General features: G+C 28.9%; 1 protein-coding gene across 1 annotated transcript; it reads right to left on the bottom strand.

The window, feature by feature from the left end:
* Positions 1–552: 552 nt before the first annotated feature.
* LOC125833673 (E3 ubiquitin-protein ligase BIG BROTHER-like) lies at positions 553–6,458 on the bottom strand. Its single transcript, XM_049512842.1, is given in 10 exon segments — positions 553–736; positions 831–939; positions 1,874–2,001; positions 4,090–4,134; positions 4,734–4,768; positions 5,144–5,372; positions 5,719–5,870; positions 6,078–6,122; positions 6,163–6,280; positions 6,282–6,458. Coding segments are annotated over 10 exon segments (1,080 nt in total). The 3' UTR covers positions 553–694.
* Positions 6,459–17,944: the final 11,486 nt, after the last annotated feature.

Genomic DNA, 17,944 nt, shown 5'->3' on the forward strand with positions numbered 1-17,944 from the left:
TTCTGGGCCACTAGCCCACTACAGCTAGATAAAATAGAGGTCATTTGCATTTCTGCTCCATTTTGGGTTGGTTTTTAATTTTAAGTCTTTATAACAAATAATTTTATTTCACAATGCATAAATTTATATTTTCGTATTATAATATTTCACGTTATTTCAGGGAAGGACATCCCATTAGGCATAAGTTTGATTGCTAAAATACAAAAATGAAAGACCAAATTATTTGAAGAACAAAATGTGCAATCATATGGACTTGATTGAAAACACTCTACTTTGGTCTCTCAAACCAATATTGTATTAGAATCCATAATTTTAAAAATACAATGAGCTCAGTGCTAAAAATCTTAAAGGTCAAACACATCAAATTTAAATCTTGAATCCGCCTCTAGATAAGAAAGTTGTTCAACGATTATAAATTTACACACAACATAATGGAGAACGAATATAGGATTTAATCAAGAGCTCATTATATGGCACAAAAAAAAAAAGGGAAGAAAAGTTTGGCCATAAAAAAACATAAGAAGATTGTAAGCATCTATAAATAGTTACTTTTCCTACATTTTAAGCATGATCTAAGAGAAGCTATTATAAGCTTTGATGTTACTCTATGTTAGTAGCTGGTGGAAGGAGATATTGAAAGCCCATTGAAGCAAATCTGCTGTAATTTAAACACTATATTCACCATTGTACAACTTCATTCGTCGAGGAGTACCTCTGTATTGCAAATGGGACATGTCTGCCAAATCAAAGTGATAGTTTGGTGTTAAGTCTCGGAGAAAACGATGTAAATTTCTGATACATAGAGGCTAGACTACTAGTTACTGACATACCTTGTTGATGCTCAGCCATTTGGAGCCACATTCAGTGTGGTATATGTGCTTGCATGGGAAGTTTATTTGTCGATCCCCTCGTTTATACCTCATTTGACAGATGACACATCTAGCTTGCATGCATAAAAACTCATTTAATCATTGAGTTGAAAGAAAAAGGATTTGATCAGCAGAAAATTGTGAAGGTGTAACAAAACATCCTTTAACTAACTAAGAATACATGGATTGGAGCAACTGAAATCCATGTACGATGTGCACTAGTGATCGCAAAACCAGTCCACAAGTATATTTCTACGCGGGTAATGAGGAGAAACGGGAACTAGAAAGCATGGTTAACGCTAAAATCATCAAGGAGAGGCCTCATTTTGGATTAACATAGACACTATGCTACTCGGATTAAGTGACCGAGTAACTTAATTTTGAACCATAGATGATGTTGCCTTGTCATATGCATTTGTTTGGCTATCTTACCAGAGACCATACTAGTTTCTTCGGTTCACATAGACCTACTTTCTGTGGTACACTCAAACAATTGAAGAACAAAGTCAATGAATTGCAACTCTGTGCGGGGTTCCCTTCAAGGATCAGCTAAAAAGTATGACTCGAAAACATTTTGGTCCCTTATGTGTGTTATTGAAGGGGATATGTAGGAGGAAAAAAAAGATCTTAGCTCAAGTCCAATAACAATATTTCTTACATCAATGCTATACCAGTGATTGAATCATATCTACTACGTGTGGCAGTACACTGCTATCTCTCTTCGGACTACAACGAAGTATGATTTAATTTAAATAGGTAACTTCAATGCTTGATTTTTACGAAAGAAATCAATCTACAGAAAACAGATGCAATAAAAAGGAAAATTGCACCTTGTACAAACCTAAGTTGCGCAGACTCTTCACTTTGTTGCTACACCAGTGACGAATTCTCCAAAAATACACTACTTTTGGAGAATCCGACACGCGTCCACTGACATTTTTGAAGAGTCCGAGCAACTTAGGTACAAATAATGGTTTCAAAAGAAGCGTGGGTATAAAAATTACCTTTCTTCTGATTTTTTCCTAGAAAAGATTCCATTAGACTTGTATTTGGTTGTTGGAAGCAAATTAATTAGTTCCTCAGGAAGTCCTCGACTTTCAGTTCCAACTGTTTCACCTAAATCAAGTAACTCCTGCAACAGTAAAGTAGAAAATCAGTAATTAATCCATGAAATCGGTTCAGCTGGTCATAAGTAAATTTGCATGAATATTCACTGGTTTCACATTACAAGTGGACGAATAGTAAGACGAATATCATCAACCCAACACAAAGAGTTCACACAACACATTCTTGAGCCAACGTGTCAAAAGAATGAGATGTACATTGCATCTCAGACTACCATTCAGCAGATAACACAAAATGTAGAATAGGTGATTCCAAAATTGCAGATACTACATGTTTTTGGATTAAAGTGAATAGCTTTATTATAAGAAATAAGAAAAAACTCTTTTGTTCTGTGCCGACCCATTTTTCTTTCTGTTCTCCTAGGTCCTTTCTTCTCTCGGTCTTTTTCTGCTGTTCTTTTTTCATTTTTCATCAAGGAAGAAGGGCTTGAGGATTTGCATTGTGCAAGACAGTTGTAAGGATATACGGCGATGACCTCTACCTCACTCTGTACACAACTTCAATATACTAGAAATTAGGAAAAGAGAACATAAAGTGAAAAGAATCAAATGACAACAAAAAAGAAATGCAAAGACAATTGAATGACAACGTAATGATGTATAAAACATAACATTTAGCTATTCTTAGTAGGCGTTTGGCCATGAGATACCATATCACGTTATGGAATCAGCGTTTGGACATGCAATTTAACGTTGATTCCATCTCATGATTCTATATCATGAGATGTGATTCCATATTCACCAAAAACCATGATATGGAATTATATGAGAATACCATATCATGATTTGAGATTTTTTAAACACAAAAATTGATCCACAAGTTTATATTTTATTAAAATAACCCCACGGACTTTTGGAGCTTGGAAAAATAGCAAAATACTGAAACAAAGCACGAACCATTATGATATTGACACACAAGTGAAAATTGTCATAACTTGTGCAGTGTTATATAATTATTTGCGAAAAGGAGTAATGAAATATTTATGGTCTATGATCATGAAAATATAGTTGCGGATGATATTAACCAAAAAATGACTCAAAGCAACAATGTTGGTTCGTCTTCTCAGTCACATGATCGGGAAATGCAAGTTCAACGTGAGGAAATTGTCATTATTATGTGGAAGGATTATATTAAAGACTAGTTCACTACAATTTATGTTCAATTTTTTTTATTGAATTAAAGTTTAATAAAACAGTTACTTAAGTGAAAAACAAATAGCTTTATAATAATTTATTATGCGATTTTATAATTTTTTGTTTATTCGGTAAGATTGAATAAACAATTAAAGACTATTTTAATAGTTTTACAACTTATGGGATTCTTATGGTTATGAGAAAATATATAATACAAAAATTTCATATCGCATGTCCAAACAAAACCTCAATTTCATCTCATGATTTCATATTATGATACCATATCATGATTCCATATCACGATACCATATCGTATGGCCAAACGGGCATCATTTCATCCTAAGACGGACATTGGAGTAATAAAAAAGATATCTTCAAAACAGTAACTACAGATAATTTAGAAGCCATCAGCACAACCATTGACAACTGGCCCCTAAAATAACCATATCTGCCGCACTGTAACAATCCCTCTAGGAGCAAAAGAGGGCACTGTGATGGTGCTCATTCTTATCTGTGATTATCATTAGCTACACGACACCCGCAACAGGCGGAGGTTTACATTGTAGGGTGCTAATCCCAACAACTGATAGCTTATCTTAGCATTTCAACACTCACTCTTTAAATGTAATTAGTATATACGATATAGAAACTCTTGATTTATGGATGAGTTTTATATATTTACAAGCCATATGCATGAATATGAGAGGCAAATTTTGCCATCTTTTCTAATAATTTTCCATTATAAGTAAGCCTCACAATATGGTAACTGCAGCTTTCGCTATTATAAGCCTCCTCACTCCAACTAGGAGTTAGTCTTATCATACAAAAGATCAGCTCGGAGAAGGTATTCGAAAGACTATATAAATTGCAAAATCCTATCATGAATGCAAATCAAGCTCATTCACAAACCTAAGATAACATGTAAAAAAACTAGAGAAGCTGGTAGCAACAAGGTTACATACCTCATAGGTCATGTTGTCAGGGTCAATTTCATCTTCCAAAATATCCTTCACATAGTAACAAAAGGTAAGAAAGGTGAAATTAGCATGCTACAAGTCAACGGCATCTTAATCTAGCCACTCATCAACTGATTCAAGACAATGGCGACTATTACACTGAAAACATTTGAAGAACAAGTGAATCATGTTTATTAGGATTTAAACTGTTTAAGACGCCAATAGAAATTAGTGAGACGGTTCGTTAGCAGAGTAGGTCAAAAAGGAGATCCATATATTGGTTTTCTAGCGAATCTTCCGTTATATTCTAAAGGTTCAAGAAGAAGGATGAGCGAAGTAAAAGGTCAAAGACTGATATTTTATGATGACCAACACTGCCTCGATCTTTCTGGTTGATGTGGCGAACTTCTGATGGTAAATGCAGGGTAATGCACAACAACATAACTTCATGATTGCGACATAAGTGTTAAGTGCAACTAGTGTGTGTACAGGACATCATTAAATTAGCAGAACAACATCCTCTTCTCTAAACAATCAATTTTTCCAGCAGTCCAGAGAACTAAAGACAGATAATGAGGAACTGACGACAAGCTAAGACAATGGCAATAATTCCAACAAAGAAAAAATGGCCAAGCTATCATCTTGATTACCTGGTGGTTAGAATCATCTTGATTAGATAGAACACCTGATGAATTGTGAAATATACGTTACATTCTGTAAAATAGCAGTATGTTATAACTATTTAAATAACACATAAACAGAAGCATTTCTACGAAATACTGGAACTTAACCAAACAGTAAAGGTCTTTAATAGATCATACACAATAAAAAGAAGGGGAGACCAGTAAAGCAAATTCATGATCCTATCTCACAGAGAGGAAGGTGAAAGCGTATAATGAAGCAATTGCCTAAATGTAGAGGTAAAAACTACTATAACATACAAAGTATTAGTTCAGAGGCAAAAACTAAACTGAAGGCAAATTGGGGATTTGCATCTCCTGCAACAGTAAGGAAAGTAAAAAACTAAATTCACTACAAAGTGCTAAAGCTTCAGACTCACATTCCTCCGTGCTAGCATCCTCCACGGGGACAGTATTTTCCTCGTATATTACATCAGTCGATACACCTTCGTGAACATTCATAGGTACAGCATACTCCCAAGGTCTCTCTGAGAAATCCGGTCTTGATACATGGTTGTTGCCATTCTCATAAGAATGATAAGAAGTACTCTCAAGATTTGAGTGTTCATATTTATAATAACTCATATTCATAGACCAATATGCATTTTCCTGGACAAAAGATTCAAACAAATGGTTACTCATTCCACCTAACAAGTTAAACAGAGCCTAGTATTTTCGACATGGAGCATAGATAATATGCGAAAAATCATTAAATTTTAAAAATATCAACAAGTTAAAGTTTAAATTCTAGATCCGGCTCTGTCACCTAAGAGTCCATTAAAGGGAGTGAAATAAACAGGTTATTATTCCCACTAAAAACCAAGCTACATAGATGTCTAACCCTTAAAGAGCATAAATTTTGTACTGGAGTATACTTCTACAGTCTCTTTTTTCACAAATTATATAAACTTTCAGTACAAAATCAACTGCTACATAGAAAGTTACAAAAACTTACCTGAATCTGTACAGGGTTATTATGATACTGTATTATAGGGGCTTGTGAAACACCATCCAAGAAGCCTGGGAAACTCTCTGGAACATTATAAGGAAATCCCATGTTCATATAATGCATCTCCTCCATGTGTTGATCCCCACTCATTTTCTTCACTGAAAAAAAAAACAACAACAAGAATATTACATAACAAACAGAGTGTTAACAATGAAGAAAAAAAAAAAAAAAGTAAGTCCATTTTTCCCCATTTGGCTCATTCTTGAAACAATGTACATATGGGCAAACCTTTTTTTTTTCTTGATTTCAAATGGGGGTTTTCTAAAGAACTCAACAATACAAGAAAACCCAAGTTGAAAAATCACCTGATTTTAAAAGAACTACAAAAAAATACCAGAAAAATAAAGAAAAAAACAGAGACAGACAGACAGAGAGATGAAATGCAGAAAGCAGAGAGAGTAGTAATGTGTTGATGGGTAAGGGAGCAGCAGAGGAGTGACCAAATTGTAGTGGAAAAATGGAAAGTGGATTTTGTTGGCATATATGTGCTGCTTTTTTTGTATAGAAAGAGAGTATATAGATAGATACATATAGATACAGTCCCCTTCTCTTTCTCTCTTTTGTTTGTCTCTCTCTGTCTCTGTCTTTGTCAGTCTCTCTCTTGCACACAGAGGGCCACTGGCGCTTATGCCGGGATTGAGAGACACGCCATCTACATCTATGTATGTATAGTTACTCCGTCTCATATTAGTTGTCCACATTTTTATTTACTCCATCACTTAAGAAATCATATATAAGACACGAGACAGTTGCCCCTCACTTTCAATCATAAAATTGCGAGTTTGAGTATTAATTAATTTTATGTCTTTAACGGGTCATAAATTTCAGGGGCATAATAAAAAATATGTTATTTAACTTGGCTTCAACTGGTGTCCATGTCATCCAACTTTGAATGCTTGAAAAGAATTAAACAAGTAGACACATACATTTTATGTGGCATAAAATATGTCGGATGTTATATAAGACACAAAATTGTCATATTAAACACGACGTAGGACGAATGTGTCTATTTTTTTGATATTATATACAAATTTTAAATGGAAAAAGGGTCTGATATACCTCTCAACTTTGTCATTTAGAGCTGATATACTCCTCATTATGAAAGTGGGTTATATATACCCCTACTGTTATACAAATGGCTCACATATAACATTTTCCTCTAACGGAAGTGAAAAAATAAATTTTGGTTTAATTTTTTAATTATTTTTTAAAAAATAAATAAATCCCATATGGGTATATTTAATCCTCCTCAAATATATATTATTTTTTTAACTTTTTTTTTTTTGTCTCAATGACTAATTCAGATTTATTATTTTGATGGTCAAATTTATTTAAGTTTCAGTAATATTCTTGTAAAATTTATTATAGATGACCAATTTTTTTTCTTCAAATATAAAAACTAAATTACAATATATCTGAAAAAAATAGTTTTTAATTTTTTCTTTACACTAAGGAATGAAAGAAAAAAATAAAATAAGAACAAGAAACTCAAATAATGATAATTAAGAAGTCAAAAAATAATTTATGTCCGAAAAAAATTATAACATACCTTGAAATTTGCTAGAAAAATCATATATACCCCTAAATGATTTTTAAAAAAAAAATCAAAAGTCAAAAATATAAATTTAAAACTATTTTTTTTCACTTCCGTTAAATGAAGGGTATATGTGAGGTCATTTTGTAATGGTAGGGGTATATGTGAGCCGTTTGTATAACGGTAAGGGTATATATGAGTCACTTTCATAACGAGGGGCATATCAGCTCCAAATGACAAAGTTGAGGGGTATATCAGACCCTTTTCCCATTTTAAATATCAACTTGTGCACATTCAAAACTGAAGGACATAGATATTAGCTAAGGGAAAATTTTCAAAACAACAATATTTTAGCTTTTAATGGGACTCCTTAGCAATAGTTTCACTATTTATTTAAAATGTCAATATTTTAGTTTGTTAAGGATTGAGTTATGTATTTATTTTATTTTGATTGATTTGAAAGAATACAAATAATTAATAACTGAATAGAGAAAATCATGGAACAAAAAATTTCAAAAAAGGTAATTTTTTAAAAAAATTTAACATTAGTTACGTTTTTGAAAGAGCATATGTTGCCATTTTTCTTTCTAGCGTTTTTTTCTTTGTTCTTAAGAATTTCATTTTTTTTTTTGGAAACAGTAGTTTATATTTTATATCTTATATGAGTGGAAGTGTTGGAAAATTTCTAATGCCCTCTGTTTTGGATATTTAAATGTTTGAACTTCTTTGAATATGTGTTCATCCAAAATGTATTCGAATACCTAATGATATGTATAACTAATTTAAAATACAAAAAATGTTGGTATTGATTTATTATGAATACAACTCTTTGGCATTCTAGTTCAAGTACAAAAATAAAGGCAGTTGTGTAGTATATACCAAAATATAAATACAAATTAGTTGTAGATCGAAATGATATTGAAAAATACAGTTGCGATGAATACATATATAATACATAGAATAAGTTTATTCAAAATAAATTGTATTTATGTTTCAATATCCAATTTTGTTATATTATTATTTCACTTTAAATTTGCAGAAAGTATTTTCTAGCTTAGTTTTTATTTCAAATATAATGTTGTATTTCAATATCATTTTGTATATCAAAAGCAAAATGAATACCAATAATTTTGTATTCCCCTTCTTGTGATGTATTCGTCGCACAATTTTATATATTATGTATTCATAAAATTATATTGCTTTAGCCAAATAAAATACAAAATATGTCTTACTAAGTTTGTATTTCAAATATCAGGTTGTATTTCAGTATGATTTTGTATTTCAAACGAAAAAATGAATACCAATAAGTTTCCATTTCCCTTCTTATAATGTAGTCGTCACAATTCTATAAATTATCTATTCAATCATGAGACATAGAATTGTGACGAATACATTATATACCTATTTAAATTACTACAAACTAAAAAAGAAATACAATGTTTTAAAATAAAAATACAAATGATGAGTAAAAGAAACAATTGACAAACAAAAATTAATAGGAATACAGTTGTGGTATGAATACAATTTTGTAACCTTCTTCTTTGACTTTGTCTTTCTTCTTCTTCTTCATCTACTATGTTCTGTTTTCCGATTTTTTCTTCTTCAAAACCGAATCTGAATCTGTATTCACTTGTGCATTAGTAACCCTATAAGCAAAATTCGAAATTATTAAATATGAATGTATAAAAAAATCAAAACAATCTACTAAATCTCAAATATGAAGACAAAATTTTTGATAATTTGAATTTTGAAATTATCAAAAATTAGAATGTATTAAATATCAAACAAAATAAACATACATATGAATTTCTAGATTCTCCAAAATCTGAAAAATTAAAAGAAAATCACAAAAAAAAAATTGAAAAAATTGAAAAATCATAACTATTTGATGAATAACTAAACAAAATCACATAAAAATTGAAAAATTCGACTGAAAATCCGTAATATATAAAATCGGTGACTTAAACATCAAATCAAAATGGATAATGGAAATTACCTTGTCAATCGATAAATCTGCTTGAATTAATAAATAGATTTCATTTAACAATAAAACAGATTTCTTGATGAACAACAATTTAGCACCTTGAAGAAAGATAAACTTGAAACGTGAAAGGTGGGGAAGAAACGTGAAAAGTGGGGAAGAAATGTGAATGGAGTTGAAAAAAGGTTAATGTATATAATTTGGTCCAATATAGGACTCTTTTCATAAATAAAATTAATTTTAAATACTAAAATCTGAATACATATTATTTTATAAAAATATTGTCATTCTGCCATTTTAAATAAATATTTTAAAGTGTTGTTATTTTGACTAATTATGTTAGGTATTATGACTTAATTGCTAATTTTCCCATTAGCTAAAGCCAAATTAAATAACATAAAATAAGAGGTGTGTGAAATAATGATCTCTTCATAAAATTAAGTATTTTGTGCCTATATATTTTTTAAAATTAATATAATATTATTTATTGATATTCCTTCTATAAAAAGGTTAAATAATGTATTTAGTTAAAATACAGTAAAAATTAGAGATTAACTCTTATTTTTTATATTTTTTTAATAGTGCATCATATTCTAAAAATTCTAAATTTGTGTGGAGTTGGGTAATGTAAACATGTCTGTTCTAATGATGTATTTATTGAAGTGTGAGAATGGATTTCATATAAACGTTTCGGTTTTTGTATGGTCAACATTCTCTTTCTTTTTTTCTTTTTATCTCAATATTTACTTGTATTTGTTTTAAACTTATATTTATAATAAAATACAATATCCTTCACCAGTTGGCATATTCTATATTTGGAAGAAAAATTACTCGGATTCTGCTTCTCTCTATTTTTTTCCTTCATTTTCTCCAAGTTCTTGTTTGAATGTGAGACATATGACATAGATAAAAATCAATGGCTAAGATTTAATAGATTAAAATAATAATACCATAATCATAAGTCGATAACAATATAATATTTTGTCCATAAATATATTATTTCTTTTTCTTACTAGTATTATCTTATGTTTTTGTCCATAAATATATTATAAAATAATTTCTCTTTTTCTAATTATTTTTTCCCTGCGAGTATTTTTTCTATTAATTATATGTAAACTAATTTCAATGTTGCTTTCTAAGACTTGGTATTACTTTCTATTAATTATATGTAAACTAATTTCAATAGCCAATTAAATTATTTTTCTGGGTGTCTTTTTGACTTTCCTTTTTACTTGACATTAAATTTTGTAGATAAAACTTTTTTAAAAATATTTACGACTCTACCAAAATCTAATAGCAAAAATGTTCCACTATTTTATTTTATTTTATTTTTGAAAATCTCATTTGATTATGCTCTTCCCTCTTTGTGTTCTTTATCGTCGTCGCCAAAGACTATTAAAATATTAAAGCCTAAAAGTTGTTTCTTTCTAGGATAAATTTTCTTCCCTCTTCCTCTCTTTTTTTTGTTGTTCGTTCGCTTCATATTAAATTAAATATGAACTCAGTAAAACTAAGTATTATGTATTTTGATTTTAAAAATTTTGGTGCACCTATTTGTAAGAAAAGAATAATTACTTACTCAATATTTGAACACCCTTCGTAAAAATTTTTGAACTGATGCTCGGTAGATCAATTGGTGTTATTAGCCTGGTTAGAGTAGGTTTTCAGGAAGAATGCGTCAACTAAGAAATTGGAGACATAGGCTAATTAATGAATTAACAGAAAATTATTTTCTAATTCTCCATAATGACAATTACATGTATCGAAAAACCTTCTTTGAAATTTTATTAGTTAAAATCTAAAGTTATAGAGGTTAAATTTGAATATGAAAAAATAAAGAAGTACTACGGGAAGCTATAAAATACTGTCTCCGTTCACTTTTACTTGTCACATTTTGACTTGGCACAACAGTTAGGAAGATGAATATTGATATATTTATTTTATCAAATTATCCCTATTAAATGATGTTTACTATTAAGCCTTGGAAAATGATTTGAAGAAAGATTATTTAATGTTGAGGGTAAACATGAAAAAATATTATTATCTTTTCTTGACATGTCAAAAGTGACAAATAAAAATGAAACTCTATTTTAAGAAAAAATAACAAGTAAAAGTGAACGGGAGAAGTATTAGAATTTGAGGTGATAGTATAATTTTTTATTGGATGCAAGCAAACAGTATTAATTTTAATACCTTCAGAAAGAAGGATGGTTAAGATACTCATTCAGTTAGGTATAAATGTAGTTAGTTAATTAGTTAAACTTGATCTACATTAGTTAGTTAGTCGGTTAATACTTAAATTTTAGGTGCTTAATTTAACTAGACTAAAATTAACGGCTAGATGGTCATTTTAATTAGAGCTCCATGTCCACCTGTGTGGTTTTGGGATATGGTGAGTTCATTGAGAAAAGTCCTCTAAATTCGAAGTTATAAAAATTTCGACCTTATTAATTATGATAACAGTTGCGTAATATTGAGTTGTAGATATACGTATTTACTGCAGTGCAATAATTAAGCTTCTTTATTCATGCAATACAATCAATTGAGAATTCTCTTAATTTTTTTTCTGGGATTGAGTCGTGATTCATCTGATATGTCTTTTTAAAAATTTATTAGGCAAAGGTTAAAAAGGTTAAATTTGAGTATAAATAAGAACAAAGAAATACAGCTTGAAGTTAAAAACACCAAAAAATGTAGTATAAATGATACCAACAGAGGTTGTAGTGCATAAGTGAGGTTGCTTTATCCTTAATTATAGGTCTTGGATTTGAACTTTGAGTATAAAGAAAATTTTGTTAAGAGCGTCACTCCTAAATAGATCTTACATTGCGCAATTCAAATTTAATTGAACCTTCATTAAGGACTCTGAACACTAGAAAAAATAAAAATAAAAAGATGTAGTATAATAAGTATGATGCAAGTGGATTTATTAATTTTAAAACCTTTCTAAAAAGGAAGGTGTACCTCCTCTAAACCAATCCAAATGAAGATGCTAAAAGTTTGGTGTGCTTTTATAGGTTGGTCCATCTTTGATCAATGTAAAGGGCTACCTCTTATCTTGATTTGTGTGTCAAACCATTAATAAACTTCAAGATACACTCTTATAGTAAGAAAAATACAAAAGTGATCCTTTATATTATGATACTTCTAATTATTATTATTATTTTTGTTACATGGGGTGGGGATGCTACTGATAGAGTTTGAACCCTTCGCCTCAGACTTGGAAACTAGCCCTTCAAACCCTTAAAAGCATCTCTTATAAATATTTTTGAGTATTTATTGTTTTAAATATTAAATTGTTGAAAAATAATACTTTTTTCGTCTCATTTTATGTGAGGTAGTTTGAGTCGATACAGAGTTTAAGAAAAAAAAAAAGACTTGTAAAACTTGTGATCCAAACTGAATGATAGAAATTTGTGTGACTGTAAATCATTTCATTAAGGATACAATAGACATTTTATAGTTAAATTATTATTTAATATGGAGATATGTCATTCTTTTTCGGACTGACTAAAAAAGAAAGTAAGTCACATAAATTGGGACAGAGAAAATATCTTTTTTCTCTGTAAATATTTGATAAAATTTTGTTAGCTTTCATAGGAACTTTATGCGAGCCAATTTAGTTGTCCGAGTCATTTCAATTGTTTCTCTTTTATTCATTTCAATTTATTTGTCTGATTTTAATTTGATAAAATATTTTTAAATTTTACTCTCTTAAGATAAAAATATGTTTAAATATCACATGTAAAAAGTTTGGATTAAAAAATTATTTTAAAAAATGAGATTTTAAAAATAAAATAAAATAAAACGGAAAAAGTAAAATTTAGATGAATAGGAGGATGGAGAAGGATCAACAAGGGTTGCAGTGGAGTGGTAACTGGTAAGTATTCCTTTATTATCCTTAACTAAGAGGTATCGATTTCGAGTCCCCTTGAATACATAGTCGCCCTTGTTAGGGAACGCTTTACCTTTCAATATGAGACTTTTCGACGTGAATTTAAATTTAATCGTAATTTAACGTGGATACCAAACACCAGATGGAAAATCGAAAAAAAAAAAGGATAATTTAACGTGGATACCAAACACCAGATAGAAAATCGAAAAAAAAAAGGATGGGGAAGGCATGTGTTTGGGAAGGAAAAAAGCCGTTTAAAGAGGCGGTAAGAAAGGTGTGAGGGGGAAGAGCCGCATTCCGAGAAGAGTGTCTGCCGTACAGCTGTACCTAACTCTGTATCAGTATGTTTTGTCACTACAAAAACTCCTATTTGCTTCCTCTATGCTCCCCTCTTCCCCAACCACTCCCCCCCCCCCACACACACTTCAATTCTATAAATATTCATTTATCTATATTTTATTTTATTTTTAAAAAATGAGGGCATGGGAAAGAAAATACAAGTTGGGGAGTTACATTTTGGAAAAATTACGTAAAATGACAAATATCTAAAGTATATTATGTAAAAAAAATGAGGGCATGGAAAAGGAAATAGGCGAGAGAATTACAAGTTGGGAAGAGAAGTTACGTTTTGAGAAAATTATATGAAATGACAAACATCTATGTTATGCAATATAACTATAATTTTGATTATTTTTAATTTGTGGTTGATATTTTGTGAATTTTTGTTACTTAGATTTTCTAATTGTATAAATTTAAAATTTGCTCTCTGATTGTATAAATTTAAAATTTATATAATTTTGGTTTCTGATTGTATAAATCTAAAATTTGTATATGCTTATCTTGACTATTTGTATATGGTTTATCAAAAATTCATAATAAATTACTTGTTTGTACATTGGTAAGCGGAATAAAACAAAAATATATAAATACACAATTTGTATATATTTATCATGTTTGTATATTTGCAAACGAAATATACAAACGGCAAATGAAATATACAAACCGCAGCCTCAAGTTGTATATACCTACCCTGTTTAAATATTTGCAAGTGAAATATACAAACCGCGGCTTCCATAGCAAATAGAACTATTGCTATGGAGGGCTATTATCGAAAATATAGCTATATAGAGACTTATTTTATATATTGTCTTTGTTATTTCTGAAATTTCATCTTAATTATTTGAAAATAAAGTGAACTTTTTACTGTTCATTTATCTATATTATTAATTGATTTCTCTGTTTTATTTTGTTTGTCTAATTTTAATTTGATATTTTGTGATCTCAAGTTAAAAATAGTTAAAATGCATTAAAATATCTTTTAACCTTATGATCTTAATCATATCACGTGAAAGGTCGAAAAAGAAAAACATTTCTTTTTAAATGGACCAAAAAAAAAGTAAAACTAAATCTGAAATGGAAGGAGCAGTTCTTTTACTGTATTGGTTCAAGTTTTAACTACTCTACTAGTAATGAACGAAGTGGTAAATAGTACTTTTGGTTTTAATTTATTTATCATATTTTTTAATTTTTTTATTAAAAGAAATGTCTTTTTCTTTCCCTTTTTTAATTATTTGTTAATTTTAACTTTTCATATAATATGTTTAAGATTATAAGATTAAAACATATTTTCATACATTATATATGTCTTTAGTTTAAGATCACAAGATTCAAATGTTATTTATTTTCTTAAATTCCGTTTCAAGTGAAAAACAAACAAGCAAATTGAAATAGAATAGTTACTCTCAATTATAAAATAATAATACAATCTTAGAATAAGAAATGAGTAATTAAATGGTAAAATTGTAAATAATTCATGAAAATTGTTATTATTTACAAACGCATCGACAAAAAGTGCACATTCCAAGTCATAAAAATATTAATCAAAGGTCTTGAATTTAAGTACAAAAATAAAAACAGGACTAATAAAAAGTGTTTTTTCCTTTAATAAATCTTAAATGATGCGGATTCAATTAATTAATCAAACACACATATATATATATATATATATATATCGAAATTGAATGAGAAATTTTAAAAGTGCTGTATCTTTTTTATTTTCTTTTTAAATATTTCTTTAATTTTTTAAAACTTCAATCTTACAATTATTTTACATTTTTGAAATGGATAAGGGACCACAACAATTTTTTAAATAAAAAAAATGAAGAAATTGTGGTCCCTTCTAAATGGTTCAATGTCCCGTTCGATACAATTATATTTTTAATTGAATTGATAATTTAGATATTAAACTGTTATTCACATTTTAGAGTGAAAAGAATAGTGGTAAAGTAATTCTATTTTTATTTTATTTTATTTTTCAACCAAATCATATCTTACAAAAAAGTTATTCAATATTTAACACATGTTTCACATCTACAAAAAGCAAAGTATTATACTCATATTTTTTTTGGTTTGATAATTTTATGAAGAAAAAAAAAGATTGGAATTTTTTTTTTTTAAAAAAAGGAAAACATTTGATGGTATTGTGGTTGTTATACACAGAAAAAAATACGTTGCTAGAAATTGTAACAATTATGCATATATTTGGAGATAAAATTATATTTGTCAGTTTCAACTTGAAATATTGTCTAGTATAAATCATTGTGTGTTTCATAATTTGGAAAATTATTTCAACTCCAATTTCAAACAAAAATTTTGAAGCTGAAAAACTGATCTGCAGAGGATTTAAAGTGAAATGTAATTTTTTTTTCTTACAAAATTTTATTACTTTTCAAATGATGGCCGAACAAAAGTTGGACATGAATTTGATTTGGGCAAAAGGTTCAAATCTTTTTAATCGAAATTATTATTTCACTCTAAAATTCATCTCAAACTCTTCCTTTTAAAAATAATAATAATAATAAGTTCAAAATTCTCTATTTAAGTGTTGATCAGTCTCATATTGATAGGTTTTTGGGCAATTCTTAACCCATGAGCTATGGTTAAATTAAGTATATTTACTATTTTATTTTATTTTAATCACAATGTCAAGTCAAACCCATCTCAATTTATTATTTACCCGATTAGGCCTCCATCTTATATTATTCATACTTTAAATGTCCAAATTTGGACATGTGAGAAGACTAAAAAGAGGTGTTGAGTCTCGACTTTAGGGTGGGGTGGTCTCTTCGTATGATTTTGGGTAATTATCACCTCAGAAAATAACTTTTGGAATTGAGTTAGATCAAAAATCTATTTCTTTGTCATGCTATCAGAGGTATAACCATCTCAATTTATTATTTATTTGACTTGAACCTCTATTTTATATTGTTCATGCTTCAGATATCCAATCTTAGCGTGGAAAGAGGTGTTGAGTCCCACATTCTTTTCCCAATACTAAAAATATTGGAACAAATTAGGGTGTTACAAAGAGTATTTACTGTACTTATTGCCCAATTCTGGTCGTTGTAACTTTTGTGTGAGAAAGGAAGCAAAATCCAATGGTTCAAAGAGAATGAAAACCAAGAAAGATTTTACTACATCCGTTCACTTTTAATTGTCATGATTTTCTTTTTTAGAGTCAAATTATAAGAACTTTGGCTAATATTTTACGATATATTTTTTCATCATATTGATATATGAAAAATTGCAATTTATAGTACTTTTCATATAGTTTTTGAATATCTAAACTTTTTGTTTAAAATATCAAATTAATGTAATCTGATTTAACTTTAAAAATTAGTCAAATTAACTTTTGAAAAACGCAACATAACAAATAAAAATGGACGGGTGTATAATTTTGGAAAACAAATATAGAGAAGCATGGACCACACAATCCTTTGTCTTCAAGCAACGAATTTGATCTATCTTTTGACCAATTACGTGTCTCTTAGTGAACACGCTCTTCCCCCTTTTTCATACACTTTCCGTCTCAAAATAAATAGTACTAGTTTAATTTTAAAATAATTATCTCAAAATACTTCATTTTGATAAATAAGTATTTTATCCAGCTCTTTATCGTCTTCTTAATAATGTTTAATTTTTAGGAGATATTTATTTAAATATGAATAATTTCGTAAATTGCGAATTATATTTATTGATGAACGTTATTTTTATTAATATGACACTTATTTTGAAATGAAGAAGATATAAATCTACTTCCTCTATTCATTTTTATTTTATTTACTATGATGCTAAAGGTAAAAAGAATTATCTTTCTCTTCATATATTAAAATAAATAAAATATATTTTTAATATAATAGATAAATAAATTTGAACACAAAGAAATATGTTCCAAAAAAAAGTTGGTCAACAAATCAATAAAAGACTTCATATGAGTACTTATTTTATAGGAAAAGAAGTTGAATTATCTTGGGAAATGATTAGATTGTATGATTATCTTAATTTAATAATTTGAAAAGGGGAAGGATAAGATAGAGCATTGATTATCTTTATATTCCGGTTGTGGACAATAATCATCTTTACACTTTTTGTAACTTTACATGATTAAGCTAATCATACATATGTTCACAATTGTGTGCTAAGAAATGGACAATTAGTAACCAAAATATTTGTCAAATTTTATTTAAAATGAAAAAAAATATTCTTGATTATATATGAGAATTCTGTTAAAATCTATAGTTAGGATTTTATTGTTATTTTCTCCCTCTTTCCCTAATCTCTCCAATCTTCTTTGCCTTTCTCTGCTCCCTCTTTCTCACCTTTTTTCGTGTCCTCTTTCTCAATATAAATACAAATTATAACAATCTATTATATAAAGGCGAAATGGTCTGATAGACCATTCTACTTGTATGCGTTTGTATTC

This window comes from Solanum verrucosum, unplaced genomic scaffold (genome assembly GCF_900185275.1).
Source record: "Solanum verrucosum unplaced genomic scaffold, falcon-dt-bn FXZP01000307.1, whole genome shotgun sequence".
Classification (NCBI taxonomy): domain Eukaryota; kingdom Viridiplantae; phylum Streptophyta; class Magnoliopsida; order Solanales; family Solanaceae; genus Solanum; species Solanum verrucosum.